The sequence below is a fragment of the Protomyctophum bolini genome (assembly GCF_963924005.1).
Source record: "Protomyctophum bolini genome assembly, chromosome: 18".
In the NCBI taxonomy this organism is placed as follows: Eukaryota; Metazoa; Chordata; class Actinopteri; order Myctophiformes; family Myctophidae; genus Protomyctophum; species Protomyctophum bolini.
In genome coordinates this window covers 19,237,834-19,257,344 of record NC_137879.1, presented here as the reverse complement: position 1 = coordinate 19,257,344, position 19,511 = coordinate 19,237,834, and the positions used below count along the sequence as shown (strand labels likewise).

The window sequence follows — 19,511 nt, the reverse complement described above, 5'->3', positions numbered from 1 at the left end:
GCGGAGGAGGAGGAGGAGGAGGAAGAGTGCGAGGAGAGGGAGGAGGAGGCGGAGGAGGTGGTGGTGGTGGTGGTGGCGAGTGCGCGGCTGAGCGAGGAGGAGGAGGAGGAGGAGGGGGGGGACATGGCAATGGGGGGATGCGGAGAGAGAGATTTGTCTCTCTCTCTCTCCCTCTCTTCTTCGTGGCCATCACTGGGCCCCAGAAACAGGAGCGTGTGGTTCATATACAGGTAGCGGCTGTTTCCTCATTCATTGGCTGGCTATGGATGTGAGGAGAGCACGATGGAGAGAGGGGAGAGGTAGATGATGCTATTGAGAGGCCGTGCTTTTTTTTCTTCTCAAAGGCGCGGACTAATAAGCAATGTATTTTTTCTGTGAGTGTGTGCGTGCGTGCATGCTTGCGCATCTGTGTTCATCTGCGTGTGTCTGTGTGAGTGCACGTTTCTGAGTGTGCGCGTTGGGTTTTATGTGCGTGTGTGTAATTGTCCCTTTCCTGTTCGTATGAGAGAGAGAGAGAGACGGAAGTGCAGCGCGTTTATTTTTGTGGCTCCATGTATTTCTGAATGCTGTGTGTGTGCATGCGCGTGCGTGCGTGTGTATTAATGCATTTCACTCAGACGGTGTGGGTGTCATTCACTTTGAGTCATGATCAGATTTTCATTCACCAGGACATTTCCATTTTATGTATCTTTTAATTTTAAAGTACCATATTGTTGTATTCCATCAAATGTGTGTGTGCACTGTGCAGTTGAATCACTGAAGATGTGTGTTGCAGTCTCCAGAAGGTGGGGTGAAAATGTAGTTCACAAGTGGAGAGTGTGGTTCGTGCATTACTCTTGCACATAATTTGACATATTCCGGAAGAGAGAGAGAGAGAGAGAGAGAGAGAGAGAGAGTGTGTGTGTGTGTGTGTGTGTGTGTGTGTGTGTGTGTGTGTGTGTGTGTGTGTGTGTGTGTGTGTGTGTGTGTGTGTGTGTGTGTGTGTGTGTGTGTGTGTGTGTGTGTGTGTGTGCGTGCGTGCATCTTCATTCTACCTAGGTGTATACAGTGAATGTGTATGTATGTCATTTCTACGTAGGCGTGCATACATCATAGTGGCTGACTGTCCATCATGTTTCCGCACATTACTAACACAAGTCCAGTGTCTTTGTTGTGTTTGTGCTGTACAGTACACTGTGTGGGTTCTGTGTCCAACATCTACCTTTCAAGTCCAGCTGTTTCACTTGTGTCTGTGTGCTGAACATGGTGTGTGGGCACCGTCTCCATATTGCCGGTTCAAGTGTGTTTGAACCGGCAATGTTTTACTTTTTTTACTTGGTGTATGTGCTACTGTATGGTATATGTGTTACTGTATGGTACATATATGTGCTACTGTATGTTGTGTGGGCACCGTCTCCATATTGCCGGTTCAAGTCCAGTGTTTTACTTGGTGTATGTGCTACTGTATGGTGTGTGGGCACTGTCTCCATATATATCGCCGGTTCATCTGCATGTACTGTGTGTGCAGCACATAAATGGTTAAAATGCTGCCTTTTTCTCCTCAGTAATTGTGGACGTTGAGAGGATGACTCAGGAGGCAACATAATAACACTGCTCTCTAATAGGCTTAGAGCTCTGCTCGGGCCACTGCTGGAGAGATCGCACTACAACCATAAAATCCTACGTGTTAATTTAACTCTGAAAGCGTACCCCCAATGAATGGACCCAATGATCCATTGAGTTCCATTTGTACACTCTACTGTGTACCAGTCAGTACAAGCGTTTCGCTTAACCGGGGACATTGAGGCTGTACAGGGCCATAGTCAACGGTAGAGATCAGGGACATCAGTGTACGGACATGACCATTACGAACAGGGAGTTACGGCAAAGTTACATGGCTCTTCGGCGTGAAGGAATTCAGATTCAGGTTGTCCCACAAGTATAGCAACACTTCTCAATCTCCTTGGAGAATGGGAGAATACATTTTTGAGTCGGCCATCCCTACCCCACGCACACTATCAAACACACACAACACACACACACACACACACACACACACACCACACACACACACACACACACACACACACACACACACACACACACACACACCAATGGATGGAATGCCTGGTGAATCCGTCCACCCACTCTGTGTTACCTTGATCTGTGGAGAGGGAGAGCATGATCGAGGATGGGTTGAGAGAAGAATGAATGAGGTGTGAAGAGCAGATGGTTGGCAGGCGGCGGTGTGTTGATGGAGAACGCACGAGGGATGGACCTCAGCGGGGGGACTTTCTGTTGAGGGCTAAAAGTTGTCTCTTTGCATGAAGTCTGGTCTGTGAGTTTAACCCATTCAGTGACGTCGAAATAAAAAAAAAAGTTTTCTAAATCATGACAATTTTCTGATTGAAATCTGAAGATTTGAAGCACATTTTGAAAGATTTTTCAAAAATAGCAGACCTACAAGTTCATAGCTTGAGCTTGTAGATCTGCTATTTTTCAATAGCTAAATTATAACATAATGTTTAAAACACCAGAATGTTTCCCGCCCAGAATGGGTTAAACCATCTCTGACTCTCAGCATAAACCTGCCCCACGCTGTGTTGTACAAATGCTATTAACCGATAAGAAATGAATGATTGAACACTTTAATCAATTTTAGTGTTCTTAATTAACAGTCAAAGAATGTGGTATGATTTACACATTTGATTTAACATCCTTTAATTCAGAACACCTACTGTGATTAGAAAGACTGTTGCAGGAAAAACATTTCTTCCCCAATTTGTCAAGACTAATAATTGCAGTTATTGTTATTCATCATGATCACAATATGTAGTCAAACAATGAGCAATGTCATTTTATCTGTAATTGTGCAGCTCTACACAGCTGGCATGATTACACATTGTTGCTGGATTGTGTGTTGTATGGAGTGAATATTGTGTGGAATCTGTGCCTGCATAATCTAATCCATCAACACCATAATGTCGTGGTGGATAGACCCCTGTCTCAGTAACTTCACTCATTACAGATAGGACACATGGCTATTTTATATTTTTGTAAATTAGTGGTGGTGTACACTTTTACATTCATAAATGCTACAGCCAACACACTGCTATAAATCACACAGCTTGAAGGATGTATGCATGTAAACTTGAACACTGAACACTCGCCCTGTTCATTTCACAAGGGAAACGACACTGCACATTCAATTGGAGTCAAATGTCAGTTTGATTTCACTTGAACACCAACTAATGCAGAGATGAGACGTTGTGGAAAGACAAATTCTAGAACTCTCCTTCAAGTTGCACAGCACAAGCTCCAGCCCCCAGGCTCTTTAACAGGCCAATGGATTGACATCGTAGAGTAGAACTCACTGGGTCGTGAGACACGAGTTGAGTAAAGCGGCTCCGAGTCCAATGCTGATTATGCCGGGTACCGTGTAAGGCACCTATCCAGACATAGTAATAGAGTGACTTCCTGGTCTAAACATTCCATAACACTACTCCCACTGTTTCTCAACGAGATCATCACTGACTTCTATGATAGCTATCAGAGCTCTCCTGTATTGGTCTTCATGAAGGAGTATTGTGGAGAGAGTTTAGGCGACTGTTGAATTTCCTCCTGTACATAATTTGTATCATCTATGACCAGTAGCTCTGCACTGGAATCAGTAAAGCAGCAGGCCTGCTCGCCAAGGCCGCCTGAGGCAGTGATGAAAGCTAATACAATGATTTAGGTGCATTTGAAAGATTCCATCATTGGTGAAGGGTATGTACATAACCCCTCCCCAATTCCGCCTTAAGTACAGATGGTTCTGTCTGTGTATACGTGCTCAGTCTTCACCCGTCATGATACTAACCCCGCCACCCCCCTAGCCATCACTCCCCTTAGTGCTACTTGTATGACATACTCAAACCCTCCCATCTTTTGGTGCAGTGTGATTTCATAATGTGATGCAGTATAACTGTCTCCCACATTCAGAAAATGTTTTATTTGCATGACAATGAGACTTTTATTTTTGTTGCTAAAGAATTCATATAGCTAGCGCTCTCTCTTTCTCTCTCTCTCTCTCTCTCTCTCTCCCTCTCTTTCCTCTTCTTGTGCGTTCCTGTCGCTCTCCGATTGCTGTCCTCCCTCTTTATTCTCTTTAAGTGACTACATCATTAAGGAGAAGACAGTTCTCCTGCAGAAGAAAGACAATGAGGGTTTTGGCTTTGTGCTTAGGGGAGCAAAAGGTGAGCCAGCACCTGTCCTCCTCCAAAATTAACCCCAAATCCCTCGATCTAGATTCTAGATGTCTCATTCTCTCAGAATCCACCACTATCCCTCCCATTTCCCCTCTTTCACTCTGTCTAACCCTTTCAAACCCACTTGTTTTTCCTTATCGTTCACCTTTTTTGTTGTTGTTGCTAAACCTCTCTTGCCTTCCTGTCTCCAGCTCAGACTCCCATAGAGGAGTTCACTCCAACACCAGCGTTCCCTGCGCTGCAGTACCTGGAGTCTGTCGATGAGGGGGGTGTGGCCTGGAGGGCGGGGCTAAGGATGGGGGACTTCCTCATCGAGGTAGGGACACCCTCCCGAGTAGACTCACAAATCAAGGCCAACACTGGGAACTGGAGAGGGAGCCTTTAGCTGTGATGATGAATAATCAGCACTAGCTCTCTGGGCCCACGCAAAGTCCACATTCTAACCTGTCCATTCACTGAGACTCTTTTGACAACTCAATGAAAAGTTGTAACAGTGGTGGAGGATGCACATGAGGTGCACAACACAATGATATACGCCACTTGTAGTTATTTGCTCAGTAGTACCAAATGTCCTGGCTTAGTTAGCAGCAGCATATGTGCTTTCAGGCCCATAGTTTTTTTCCATTAGTCCTGTTCTGATTTGACAGTGGAACTTGATTCATTTCACACAACGGCAACATGAAGATGCCAGCATCTACCGTCTATCTATGTTCATAGTATTTTAGGCTTTCGGCTGATGCTCTCAGTGTTAGTCCACAGTGTCTCAGGTCCTCTAATATCTCCTACATCCCATCCCAACTCCTACAGAAAGATGAAGTTGTTTGGCCATTTTGCTCCTCGTTTCAAGTCTCTTATGCCTGCTAGTCAGTGCTCGAAGGAGATAGGAAATATGATTAGGAGGCATCAATGAGGAAGTAGGATGTAGGGATTCCCAATTGCTTGCTACCAGGAAGACTTTCCTAAGACGAACAACATGCTGTGTGATGAGTGATAACCCCTCCAGCTGCACCTATGGTGCTGTCATCAGAAATGGACACTGCACTTCAGAAGAATTTACGTCCCCTTTCCTCTCTCCGCTTTTCGTTTCCTGCATGCTTCCAAAATGAGAGGCAAGGAATGCAAGGAAAGGACGCAAGTGTAGGATCTGTGAGAACTCAATGGCTAAGTTATAGAATATAAACAAAACAATGTGCAAGACAAGTATTTTTTTTTCTAGACACTATATGATGTATTTACTCATTTTGGAGCATACTGTAATATAGCCAAACAGCATCAGCAAGTGACTCGTGTCAATACTGTTATAAATGAGTATAATTTAATATAAAGTTACAATATTGATAAAAAAGATATATTAAAAAAAAGAGTCTGGCCCCCTAAAAGTCACCTATTGAAATTTCGACCGGTCTGTTTTGGGACACAACAGGAGAGCATGGACTGTCATTATCTATGCCATCATATTACTCTTCATTCTCTTCCTCAGCTACAGTGCGCGCATGTACATCGTTTGTTTATGATGTAATGTTTGTGTGTCCGTCAGGTGAATGGCCAGAATGTGGTTAAGGTTGGCCACAGGCAGGTGGTCAACATGATCCGACAGGGTGGCAACAGCCTCATGGTTAAGGTTGTGATGGTGGCTCGTAACCCTGAGCTGGAGGACACTTCCAGGAAGAAAGGTACAACACTCAACATTCAAGAATCAGCACAGCAGTTGTTGTTTTCTTGTGTTATTCTTTCTAAGAATTGCATTCAAGAATTGAATTTGTTTCTGTGTACTGAGAAAATGAGTCAGGATGTGACATAATGTACATCATTTACATATGCGTACTATATATACATAGATTATCACAGTGGTGTTTGTCTTTGGTTAACCATCTGAGGGCAATGATGAATACCAGGTATCACATATCCATAGCTTTATTTATTCATCTCGACGACCTTGCTGCATTTCCTGTTAGTCTACCGTACTCTATCATTAAAGGCAGAAAAAGCACCAAAAATAATCTTAATAAAAGGAAAAAAAGAATACTGTCAATGAGGAAGTGCCCCGGCAGATGAGAGGGTAGTCCTGCTGGGATTATGCAGTAGTGTGGGGAGGAAGGCATCTGCAAACATGGCCTGCCTCACATTTCGTGAACCATCGAAGATGTGTTTTGGTTCCATGGCTGATGGCACCTGGATAAACTCCAGTGTCAACGCATAGCAACACAAAAGTTGTGTTCATGTTTTACAGACGAGTTCTTTAAGCGGTCAGCTGCCGTATTTTCCCTAGGGAAAATGCAGAATCTGACCAATCGGCACAAAGCTTATGACACTGCTTTTATCATCCCCCCAGGAAACATTAAGGTTGGGTTATGTGATCCGCATACACACATATTTATACAGATAGATTCAGCTTTTTATTGTTGTGATGTGATGATACAGCTGATCATTTCACTGTGTTGGCTTGTTGTAACATGGCTGTGACTGATGGCAGCACATGTACTCCAGAGCACTAAACATTAAGACTGTGTTTGGCTGGATTCCTCTGGCAGCTCCACAGCAGACTAAGAGGCTGACTCCTCCTGCCATCGCTATGCGCTCCAAGTCCATGACATCAGAGCTGGAAGACATGGGTAAGAAAGACACTGGAGGAGAAGGAAGAATGGAGGGAGAAAAAGAGAAGAAAGAGTAAAGAAGACAAAGAGTTCTTTAGTTGCTAGGAGTCTGACCTTTGGAAGAAGATTTGAATTTATTTCGTGCCAAGATGGTTATTTCGCAGCTAAATTTGGTCAGAGTGGAGAGATAGTTAAACTTGAATGATCCTTGACAGGTAATTGCTGAAATTTGGTCAAAATGTTTATTCAGTAACAGCTACATTAAATCATACGGCAGATTTCTTTAGATTGTACAGAAAGGTCCCTTGGGTCAGCAACCATTTCACCTCAGTGGCACTAAGATTCTCAGCTGAAAGCAATAATAATGAAATTCCTTTTCATGACGATGATGGGAACTTATCTAGGCAGAGAGCCCCTGCCCCCACCCCCCTCCACCAGTTTGATGGTTGGGGAAAACGCTGCATTAAATATTAAGATGAGTTTATGTGGGGGGCCTTGAAAGGATCTGCTGTACTGTAGGTGCGATGACATTTTTTAATTAGTAATGGCATAATGAGGAGGACTGTGCAGATGAAAGTCCCTTCACAAGACGATTGTTGGATATTAGCTGTAAGTGAGAGAACTGGACTTTACATATATTGCGATAGCATTCATTGCAGTACAGAGAATTCTAGAGAACTTAATGGCTTGGACACTGTCAATAACACAGAATATATACACATATGTTGTTGTTTTTTCTCCTCTTTCTTTCTTTCTTTCTTTCTTTCTTTCTTTCTTTCTTATGCTGAACCAAATCTGCCACTACCAGTGGAGAAAGGTGGGAGAATCACAGATGTTTGACACCCCTCATTCCCATTTGTGTTCATCTGCCATCACTCCTACCACATCAGCACTCTCATCATCCCAGTATGCCCCCATACCGTATGTATTCCATCCCTTCATCCACATGACACATGTGACATGGCCGATGGCCATGTCACACTTTAACCAGTTCTAATTCCTGTTTTTCCAATTGTTATGTCACAGCTGCCTCTCCGTGGAAAAAGAAAGGAGGTGATTATGGTTATTTGGCTTTTATGTTTAATATCTCCCATCAGCCCCTGAACCAAAATTAAGGGTTAATTTGTAATATGTCGTCCGGTCGTGTCGCTTGGCAAAAATACGTTTTTGCAGTTTAAATTTTCATTTTCATCAAGCGATAAAGCCAGAGTGTCCTCGTTTGATGCTTAGAGGAGTCCTATTTTATGTTCTTCCTCCATCAGAATACGAGTCCACTCAGGCTCCTGACAAGAAGAGAACGGTTTATCAGATGGCACTGAGTAAGAAATCACCCGTGCTCTTGTCATGTGCTGTTAGAGGATGTGGTTAAACGTCTAGAGATGTTATTATTGGTGAAAATGTTCCAAATTATTCAAATATCTTTAATAAGCAAAGGTCTACAAGCTTACAACTCAATGTGATGCCATGTAAAGCTTGTAGATCTACTATTTTTTTCTATTCGGTGTACGACGAATTGTATATAGGGCTCAAGTGGTTAAGAGCTGATGTTTCAATGGCTTGAATTGACCTGAATTGAGCTGAACTGAATTGAGCTGAACTGAATTGAGCTGAACTGAATTGAACTGAACTGAACTGAACTGAACTGAACTCCATGTATTTGAACCACAGTGAGTGCGCTATTTAATTCAGTTGAATGAAAACATCCTATTATTGTTTTCACCAAGCATGTCTACATTGTGACCTATGATTGTGACTCCATAAATCTCCTGTCTTTCCTGGCTTGCTCTCCACTCCCCTTCCTCTCCGTCTTAGATAAACTGGATGAAATCCTGGCAGCGGCCCAGCACACCATTACATCAGACAGCCAGGGTCAGCGAGGTCACGCTGGCAAACGGGAACGGGAACGGGAACGGGACCGGAGCAAGAGTGTTGTTCCAAATGACTCCAGCGAGGTATTGTTGGAAACTGTTTGAAAACTATGATCAGTTCACTGCTCTAATGCCTGGCAAGCTCCCTATATATGTGTTACACTGAGTTAAACTATGATCACTGCTCTAATGCCTGGCAAGCTCCCTATATATGTGTTACACTGAGTTAAACTATGATCACTGCTCTAATGCCTGGCAAGCTCCCTATATATGTGTTACACTGAGTTGCGTTGTGAGCTCGTATAAATCACCTATTATTGTATAAATCACCCTTCACTGTACTTTAAATGTGTTTTAGTTTTATAAATATTTAACAGGTTGGCAGTGGGATTCTTGGGAATTGGAATGCAATTGGATGGTCATTATTAGCTATTGATTGTGCATTCATACAGTAACCCAACAAAATTGACTTCATATATATACTGTAGCTATTGTGAAAGTGCTCCTTCCAAAATGTTGTAGATCTGTAAAGCAAACAATTGCAACCAGAAATTCACCATTGTGAATCTGAAAAACACAGATGGTTCTATCTCTTCAAGACGTTTTATAATTAAAGGTCTGATGATGACTCATAGGTTTAATAACTAACCAAATGACAAGTCTGTCTCTATTTCCAGCTTCAGTCTCTGTGTCCAGGAAGAGGCCTTTTTTTCCTGCCGTTTCAGTCACTTTTGTATTCATTTATTCAAAAATTAAATTACAAAGACATAAATAACAAATATCATGTTGCTATATACTGTACATATAGCAACAACAGCCAGTTCCTGTCTTAAAGGGTAAAAACCCTGAAAGGGGTTCCCGTCCCTTAATATTCAAAATGTCATCCCCCAGGTATGTAAGGCCCGCGCTGAACTCATCTTAGGCCAAAGCCTGATTGCTTATTACAGTGACTCTCTCAAAACCCCAATTCCATATATTTGACAGATTCCTCACATCCATTGCTTTCCATCAGTGAGGTGCTTAATGCTTATTGATATCTTGTGCGTATTGATTGGAAGATATCCAAGATATCCCAGTTTGATCATGCAATCATCCAGCACACTATCGTGTGTGTGTGTGTGTGTGTGTGTGTGTGTGTGTGTGTGTGTGTGTGTGTGTGTGTGTGTGTGTGTGTGTGTGTGTGTGTGTGTGTGTGTGTGTGTGTGTGTGTGTGTGTGTGTGTGTGTGTGTGTGTGTGTGTGTGTGTGTGTGTGTAAGACGTATTGATTGATATATTTAATGCGTATGATAATAAGAGCGCCCCTCACTTCACACGGGTGTGATTTTTTAATAACCTTATACAGTGCTGTCTCTTTAGTTAAAGCTCATAAAGTCATGCTATATTCTGTCCACCACTTCTTATAAGTATAAATTTGTATAAATAATTTTGTAAAGCCTTATAAATGCATTATAATGTCTTAGGAATGTGCTTATAATGCATTATAGACATGATCTTCATATAAATGAAGTACTAAAGTATTCAATCAATCAATCAATCAATCAATCAAATATATGTTTTGGGGATTGTCTGCCTTTATTTTGGATAGTACAGTGAATATAGGGCAGGAAACAGTCTGGCTTGGGAATCGAACCTCGACTGTCTGTCGTCAGGCTACATTAGAGCCTATATGTGGTATGTGCCTTGACTCCTCATAGAAATTGCTACCATAGTTCCATTCACTCTGTGTCTCAGAGGTGGACTGTGTATGGCTTGAAAATGAAGGTGAACAGGTAAAATAACGTATGTTTTTATTGGATATACACCCTGTTGACCCTCCTCTTTCTCTGTGACTTTCTCTTACTGCATGTGTTTCAACGCCTAAAGCCGACCTATGAGCAGCAGCAGCAGCAGCAACCTGCAGGTTTTGGCTACAACCAAGCTCAGTTTCAGACCAGCCACGGACCTCAGCAAGCAGGCATAATGCGACAAAAATCTATCGGTAATTCATTGCTTGTACAAAGACATCACACATACCGCTTAGGGAGTGAGCTTTGATGAATTGAACAATGTGGACCCTGTTGTAAACAAGTGTAATGCTTAATTGGGTCGTCCACTCACAGTTAACAGTCTTTGTATTGAGTTAGTGCTTGAAATGAAATTCTGCAAACTGTTAATAAATATTTCAATCAATCAATCAATCAGCTTAGAATGAGTTTATCCAAACTTTTTGATTGATTTTAATTCCATTGCACCTTACAATATGTTTTGTTTACCTCATTAGAGTTTCTGTCAGTACTTGGCCTGTTAATTAGATGGAGTTGTGTTTAGTATTAATATTAGTACAGTATTATTTTGTTTATCTCCAACCTTTTTGTGTAAAAATTGAAAACATAATAAACATTGAGTCATACAAGTACAGTAGTACAGTATATTCATTGTTTTATTTCTTTTTTTTGTCATTTGTCAGTATTTTCATCATTGTACAATATTAACCCATTTTGAGCGGGAACCCCTTTTGGTGGTTACATACATTATGTTATAATTTAGCTATTGAAAAATAGCAGATCTACAAGCTCATAGCGCGACACTCGGTGGCGCGCTATGAGCTTGTAGATCTTGTAGAACTTGTAGGTCTGCTATTTTTGAAAAATCGTTAAAATGTGCCTCAAATCTTTCAGAAAATTGTCATGATTTAGATTTATTTTTATTTTTATTTCGACGTCAGGCCTACTAAATGTGTGTCCGTGTGTTCAGGTGTGACAGAGGAGGAGAGGGGGTACCTCAACCCTCCAGCCATGAAACTGGCTCGCAGCCTGTCTGTCCCTGGACCCGAGGAGATCCCCCCACCTCCCGAGACCTCACCTCCAGCGCCGCCCTTATCTGCTGGTCCGCATCCTGGGAGAGGGCCAGGACCAGGGCCAGCCATGCCCCTGCCCCCTGTGTCCCAAGCCCAGGGCCAGTACCAGCCCCACTCCCAGCCGGGGCATACCAGCCAAGCAGCCTGGGAGAGAGGAGGTCCAGGTGGGATGAATCAGCAGGCGGTTGTTCCCACCCTCCATAGACAATCTGACGGACAGACGCCTTATGGCAGGGAGCCAGAGGTTTCAAGGAGGGGAGGGGGGAAAATGGGAGGGTTGAGGAGAGGATACAGCAGTGCCACGCCGCCTGCAAGCACTACAGCCAAAACCCAACCAGCTCCACAGCATCAACCACATGTGGCCACCCGCGAGCGGGCTGGCAAAGGGGCAGGCAAAAGGGGAGGCAGGGGTGGTCTGATTAAGCAGTCAAAGATAGAGGACGGGCTGAGGCAACACAGAGGGAAGGGAGGTGGTGCGAAGGAGAAAAGCTCCATTCCCATCCCCACCATCATTGTCAAGGCCCCCTCCACCAGCAGCAGTGGACGCAGCAGCCAGGGCAGCAGCATTGAGGCTGACACACCGCTTGACACAGAGGACGCCAACTCGCCGCCCGAGACCCATGATGACCCCAACACCAATCCGGCCTCCCCACTGACCTCTACACCACCCCAGCCCCTCACCTCCGCACCCATGGCTGCTTCCTCTGTCGCCCCCTCCTTGCCCTCCCAGCAAAATATGGAAAACCTGGACTATGCCGGGCAATACCACACAGGGTTTGCGAGTGCACCGCGCAGAGACAGGGAGCGTCTCCGAGACTTGAGGCGAAGGAGTGCCTCCTTCTTCCACTCATCTGAAGAGGACATTCAAGGCGAGGCAGGAGGAGGAGAGGGGGTGGGAGGCATGGGAGGGATAAGGATCCAGCCCCTGCAGGGATCCCAAATGGAGGTGCCCACCCCTCGACTCCGTCCCTCCAAGTCCATTGATGAAGGCATGTTTTCTGGGGACAACTATGTCAACTATACCAGCAGCATGCCCCCAGCCTTTGGCCTGCCTGAGTACTCGTCCCCTGTCCTCGGCCATGACGGCCAGCCCAAGTCAGCTCCCTCTAGCTATGGCTCACAGCCGGCCACTACCTTCATCCACCCTCTCACTGGGAAGGTTCTGGATCCTTTGTCCCCTTTGGGTCTGGCGCTAGCTGCAAGAGAGAGGGCCCTTAAGGACGACCGCAGGACACGCCGAGAGGACAGGCACTTTGGACGGCAGATGTCCACCGTGGGATCATTTCCCACCCCCGTGCAGACCCCTACGCCTTCACTCTTTCCGACCCCTACTCCGTCTGCCTACACTTCTCCCGTCCCCCTTCATCTCACCTCCCCAACCGTAACCACTTCCCCCGCCTCGCTGAGCAGGCCGCAGTCGCCGAGGATTCTACGCTTGGGAGGAGGCATACCAATGGAGAGAATGGACAGAGAGCGGGAAGGAGGCCCAAGGGAGGGCCTCCGAGTGAGGTTCTCTGAGGACAGGTCAAACCAGTACTCGACCCAGTTCTACCCACAGAGCCACAGGGACAGAGACAGAGAGAACGAGGGCTATGAGGCGAGACCTGTCGCTCAACCCATGCAGCCTCCTGCCCCACCACAGCAGCCCATGCCTCGCCGGCCCTCCTTCCTGCAAATGGACATCGCCCCCAACCCCAGCTATGTCCCCCAGTACACCGTTCCCACGGCCCCCAGCCAGACACATGATCCTATGGGAGAGGTTAGAGGTGGAGGGGGGGGTGCTGGAGGACTTGGACTTATGGTTCTCCCTCCACCAGCCCCCTCGATAGATGACGACGACTTTGTCTTCGCTGACCCCTTGCCCCCTCCATTGCAGTTCGCCAATGGTGGCAACGAGCGGGTGCAGAAGCACCCGCCACAGCAGCACCATCACCTACATCACCAGACTGCTACCGCCGGACCGCCACCGCCGCCCCCGCTACCATCTCCCAAGGCTCCCAGCTTCACCCCAGGGGCAACCCAACCTTCGCCCCAGGGTGGCGACTCTGCCACCTCTAGCCTCACCTCCTATGACAGCGAGGTGGCCAACCTCACACAGTCAGCTCTCTCGCCCTCCCTCCCAGATATTCCCCACTCCTCCTCCTCTGCCACCTCCACTTTGCCAGCCTCCTCGCTCCACCGACCCCAGCCCATGTCCCACACCCACACCTACTACACCGGCCCCCACAACCCCTCTGTGGCCGGCCAAGCCCCGACCCCCATGACGCTAGCCCAGGACCGAGGCACAGCCACCCTCACCACCACCATGACCTATGCCACCACCACAGCCACCATGGCTGCAACCACGACCACCACCACTCCTGTGTCCTCTGACTACGGTGTGACCACAGCCGGCTCCAACAAGCCTGGCAAAATGGCCGCTGAACCCCACCACCCGCACACCGCCATGATGCCCAAGGCAGGTGACTGGCAAGACACGGTGGTGGATTCGGGAATTGAGGAGCTGGACAGTCACAGCAGCAGTGACCACCATCTGGAAATGCTGGGAGTGAGCGGCGAGAGTGTAGGAGGAGGGGCACCAGAAGGGGAGAAAGTACCTGGCGAGCACCCGGACACCTATGTGACCTACTCAGGCGGGCAGACATTCGAAGTACACAATGCCAAAGCAGAAAACCCCACGTTTCCAAAGACGACTCACTACAAGGAAGTGGCAGGGAGGGGCCACCCACCTGTGGTGCTACGGCGGCAGAGCAGCACCAACCCGTCTGCCCTGCCAATGCACCGACACAGCAATCCCCCCGAGGACACCAGGAGTGAGGGTGCCATTGCCGAGGAGAGGAAACGCAGGCTGCAGGGCAGATCGAAAGTGGACGAGGGCTTTGGCTCTGCCCTGGCCGCCTGCTTAGAAAGACCCATAGAGGCCAGACCGGTGAGCTGGGCAGAGACGGGGGAGCATGAGCGAGGAGGTGGCAGTGAGGGTCAGAGAAGTGGAGGGACGACTCTGGAAGGACGTCGGGGTCACCCTCCTCTTGGTATGAAGGCCAGCATCATCAACGAGCTGAGCTCCAAGTTACAACATATGAGCAACATGAAGAGCATGGAGGAAGTGAGCCTCGTCCATAGGCCACCCGCTATGAACAGGTACCGATCAGTCCGCTTTCATGGAGAGAACATATCAACTTTTGTGTATTTTATTTTATGTATCACTATAGGATACCTAATTATCACTATACTACTGCACTGTAGTGGCAATTTTGTAGTGGAATACATCGTGAAAAGTAGGGTACAACCGATGGTCACTATCGCAAATCCTACTGTACATACATCATGGATTGCGCTGAAAGAAAATGCTGATCTGGCAAATTTTAACACCTCCTAATCCTGTCGTCCCTTCACAATAAAGTGTCTCCCCTTTACCTCCCAATGCCACACATTTTACCCAGGTAATTAACAGGAACAACAGGGAGCAAGGCAGCGAGAGAGAGAGGGCCAAGGGTGGCGAGGGGTTGCCTGACACCTGACGGTCAGTCAGAGTTTGGAGGCCCCCCTGAGGGTGGTTTCAATTGAAACTGGTTAAACATAGCAAAGGCCTCCTATATGTGAACAGTAAAATTAGGTTAGGGTTATATTAGGGAAATTAAAATGATTTAGCATAAAGTCTCATCAGTCTGATCTTTGTCTTCCAGGTATTCAGCAGATTACTCTGATGCATTTCACAGCCCTCCAACTGGCCGCTCCACCTCGCCCTTACCTACCTCCTCTCCCCAGCATCGCCAGGTCCTCAACCCCAACATGTCTGCCACGCCATCCATCTCCCCGACCAACCAGGTGCCAATACAGCGCAACTGGACCCGCTCCCCTTCTCCGCAGATGCCTTCCTCGCCGGTCCATTCCCACCCTCCACTCTCTCCGACCTACTCCCCGTACCCGACATCGCCCAAGCACCGGGCAAAGTTCAGCCGACAGACATTTGACTTCCAGGGCAATGCCAGTCAGGAGATTAGGTCCAGGGCCTCCCGCCGCCGCGCCCCCAGTCCTCTAATGTACACCTCTGAACAGCCCAGTCCGGCCCCTCCGAGACCATCGTCCCTCCCCATCCTCCCCAGCACCCCCGTCTACAACAACCCTTTTGACTTCCCCGCTCCCCACACCCCTCCCTCACCAGGCCACTCTCTCGGAGACACCTACAACCCGTCCACCCAGCCTCTGTACTCCCCTTCAGGGGTCCCCAACGCCCTCCTGGTCTCCCGTTCTCTCTCCCCTACCCAGTTCCTGTCTGGGGCCGCCTCTCCCATGCACCTTCCACCTAGCCCTTCGTGCCTCAGCTACCCACACTTCACGCCTCCTCCTGCCGCCAAGCCCTTCGTGGTCAAGCCCCTGCCCTACTGGACCAAGTACGATGTGGCCGATTGGCTGGCTTACCTGAACCTCGGCGAGCACCGGGAGCGCTTCCTGGACAACGAGATTGATGGCTCGCACCTGCCCTCGCTCACCAAGGACGACTTCCTGGACCTGGGGGTGACACGAGTGGGCCACCGCATGAACATCGAGAGGGCACTGAAGAAACTCACCGACAGGTGAGGCGGGAGGGACGCCCTGGCCAACAGGCAAAGAAACATGCATGGCGTCATCGAGATGGGTCATCACCAGGGAGAGCTGGAGTGTGAGGCGGGTGGGGGTGGTGTTGGGGGATCAAAAGGAAGGATGGAGAAGGAACATCAAAAATGTTTCCTTCCTTCCACGCAAGTCGCCTGCGTCCATCCCCCTTTCCTTTGTTAGATTCTCATTAGATTAGATTTGTTACAGTATTCAGTCTTGCCTCTATTCTTGTCTCTCTCTATCACCTCAGTTCTTTCTAGTCTTTCTCCATCTTACCTCTCTTTTATCTCTTGTTTGTTCTTTATTAATTCATCGGTCACACCATTTAGTGTGCTCCCTTGTCCTTTTTTCCTGCCTGTTCATATTCCTTTATTTGCCCTCCCTCTCTCCCCAGGCGTCTCTTTTCTCCCTTGCATGTCACTCCTCCTCCCCAAGACACAGACTGAGAAAATGAAAGCAGGAGGGTGACTAAAAGCTGAGAGAAAGAGAGAGAGAGGTACAGACTGACAAAGACGAACAGTAAGAGAAGATGGGCGAGAGAGTGAGAGAAGTGGACACAATCAGGTTGTGTGGAACTCAGACTCTAGGGAAGATACATGGGGAAATGGTGTGATCATGAAAACAGCAATTTGCTATGTGTGAAGAGCGGTCTTTCTTTGGCCAAGGAAGGGAATTGTCACGTGATGATGATGAGGATGCTGTACAACCACCGATGCAGTAATTGAACAGATACGGATACAATTAACACAACAGGTGCGCGCACACACACACACACACACACACACACACACACACACACACACACACACACACACACACACACACACACACACACACATGCACCACACATGCACATGCACAAATACCACAAACACAAACTATTATATTCTCTAACCATTTGCTGCTTTGTAGCACTGGGGAAAAAAACAGATTTTTATTTGAGTGAAGAGATGGCGAGGCTGCTGAGTGAAGAGTCAACCTCAAGAAATGGTTTTACTGACTGTGGCAAACCCCTGACACAAAGCAAGGGCCGCATTTCAACTTCACTACAGTAGCTTTAAGCTATTTGAAGTACGGAATGGCTGTGGAGGGGAATTCATTCCTGTTTGACTTGCAGGACACAAGCCAAAGTCAGAATATGGCCCTAAAAACAGTCAAAAGGGATATTTGTAAATCATGACGGATTAAATCAATAGATAACAAGAGTAGTCTTTTTTTACACTGACATTATTTCTTAGCCCTATCTGCCTGAATGATGCCCCAATATGCTTTGTATGTATGTACTTTGCGAGCACTGAATATATCCTGTGTTTTAAAAGGGATCCACTAAAAGTAGAACCATTTGATTGCTTTTTATTGTTCCAAGTGAGTGCTGACTGCAATCATTCATTTAATATTGGTCAGGGAATTTAAGAATTGTTGTATCCAAAATGTGCATAATGAGGATAAAGTAGACATACCGCTGCGAAATGACATTATCATAGTTATTACATTGAGAAGCAACGGTGGCTTTGGGGGAGGAGAAGAAATATTTAACAGGTTTGCATGTTATTTTACACTGCAAATTGATGATTTTCTTAGACAATATCAATGTTTACGAACATAGCACAGGTGGCAGGATGGACACATCCTCATTGAGGCCATAATAATGTTGACAGCTCTCTCACACACCAATCAAAAAGGGCTTTTTTACTTGCTAGTCTGTCTGCCTGACTTCAGCTTTCAGTCTCTGTGAGCCTGCGTGTCTGGCTGTGTGTCTGTCCGCGTGTCTGTCAGCCTGCCTTGTTCTCTAATACAGTGGTTCTCAAAGTGGGGTCCAGGGACCCTCAAGGTTCCTTTACTGGGTTCTAAATGGACCCTTACAGGTCTGTGACTCTGAGAGAGTCATTTGTACACTCGAGAGTTATGGGGGTCCTTGAAATTAAAATGTTTGAGAACCACTGGTCTAATACCCCTGTCCCCACTCACCAATCCCTCTATCTCTGTTGCCTTCTACAAAAACACATTTATAATTGTCAGAGAACACTGTATTTTTCACACCACTTGACAATCCTAATGTTGCCCTATTCCACACATTAACCCCCCCAAAATCTCTTATCAGAAAGGAAGCCTTTTTTCACAGTGGCATACTTCTAGTACATAAACACAAATTATCTGGCTTTGTTTCTTTAGTTTTTTTATATGCCAGTTAGCCGTTCCCTGCAGTGAATTCAACTGTACGGTTAAAACACATCAGTTATACGTCTACATGTAATAATGATGATGACAAAACAAACATAGTATAATTTAACAGGTTTAACAGGTAACAGTGTTAATTACTAAGTATGTAAACATTTTTTGAGAATCTCTGTCTTCCAAATAGCGTGGACAAATTATCTGAAGCTATTTGTTATTTTATTTATTAATTTATTGTCTTTTTGCTTTTGTTTGAGCTTTGGTTTCACCTGTAGAATGCTTTCTATACTGCTCGCTGTGTTATGACATGCCCCCAACCCCGCCCTCATGAAACCGACATGTTTTATGCATATTCTCCGTGAGTACACAGTTATGAGTGTCCTCATTCTCATGCTGAGATACAATGCTACTTGTGTGATGGACGCTACTCAGTGACAGTGTGCAAATGGGAAAGTGGCCAGCGCGGTAGTGTAGAAAGCATTACATTTTATGATTTAACAAAGAGTATTTTAGGACTAGTGAAAAACATAAAGTATGACTATATACAGTAATGAGCGTAAGTATGCAGAGATAAGAGGTATATATTATGACACTTTGTTTTAAATGAAATAAAGTATATATACTGATTTAAAATATATATATGATAGAGCTATAACTAAGGTGTTGAAATAAATGCTGAATAAACTCATGGTCTCGCCTCCATTCTTACCTGCCATCCCTCGCCACACACTGCCACACATGAGTTTATTTTTATTTTTAAGCTGAATCTTCATTGCCTGCAATACCAGCCATCTCCCAAGGCAGCAGTCTCCAGTGATCCTCTTTGGCAAGCAGGTGAGTCCACCAGGCCCCAGGCGAAAGGTTGGCAGGTCCTGGGAGGACGTCATACACTGACTGAAGAAGTTTAAATGGTGTGGCTTCCACAGTTCTGCCCAGCAGGTGACCTTTTGGCCAGCTGTCTGCTCCCACTTGGACCAGGTAAGGTAAGGCAGAGGTGGAGGAAGCTTGCATCAACAGAGCAGTGGGCAAACTGGGCACACTCACCTCTGGGATAAGCTTTCACCTCTCCTTTCCTATAGCTTTACTGTAGCAATTCCATGAATTCTGTATTTCTAGGAGTCAGGTCTTTGCATTACTTCTTTAAGTATGTACAGTGTGTGTCATCAAATCTGATGTTTTTTTCCCAGGTTTCAGCTTTCTCATTGCCGTTTC

General features: G+C 46.2%; 1 protein-coding gene across 1 annotated transcript in view; it reads left to right on the top strand.

Annotated features, from left to right (window-relative positions):
- The window catches only part of LOC308333423 (SH3 and multiple ankyrin repeat domains protein 1-like), a 35,973-nt gene extending 19,208 nt beyond the window's left edge, over window positions 1–16,765 (top strand). Inside the window, exons 16-26 of the mRNA XM_080789821.1 lie at window positions 4,132–4,214; window positions 4,418–4,542; window positions 5,764–5,899; window positions 6,758–6,838; window positions 7,847–7,873; window positions 8,083–8,139; window positions 8,633–8,772; window positions 10,553–10,667; window positions 11,423–14,666; window positions 15,212–16,102; window positions 16,519–16,765. Of these exons, the coding sequence (XP_080645947.1) occupies window positions 4,132–4,214; window positions 4,418–4,542; window positions 5,764–5,899; window positions 6,758–6,838; window positions 7,847–7,873; window positions 8,083–8,139; window positions 8,633–8,772; window positions 10,553–10,667; window positions 11,423–14,666; window positions 15,212–16,102; window positions 16,519–16,570 (4,951 nt within the window). The 3' untranslated portion in view covers window positions 16,571–16,765. The remainder of the gene's footprint in view (window positions 1–4,131; window positions 4,215–4,417; window positions 4,543–5,763; window positions 5,900–6,757; window positions 6,839–7,846; window positions 7,874–8,082; window positions 8,140–8,632; window positions 8,773–10,552; window positions 10,668–11,422; window positions 14,667–15,211; window positions 16,103–16,518) is intronic.
- Window positions 16,766–19,511: the final 2,746 nt, after the last annotated feature.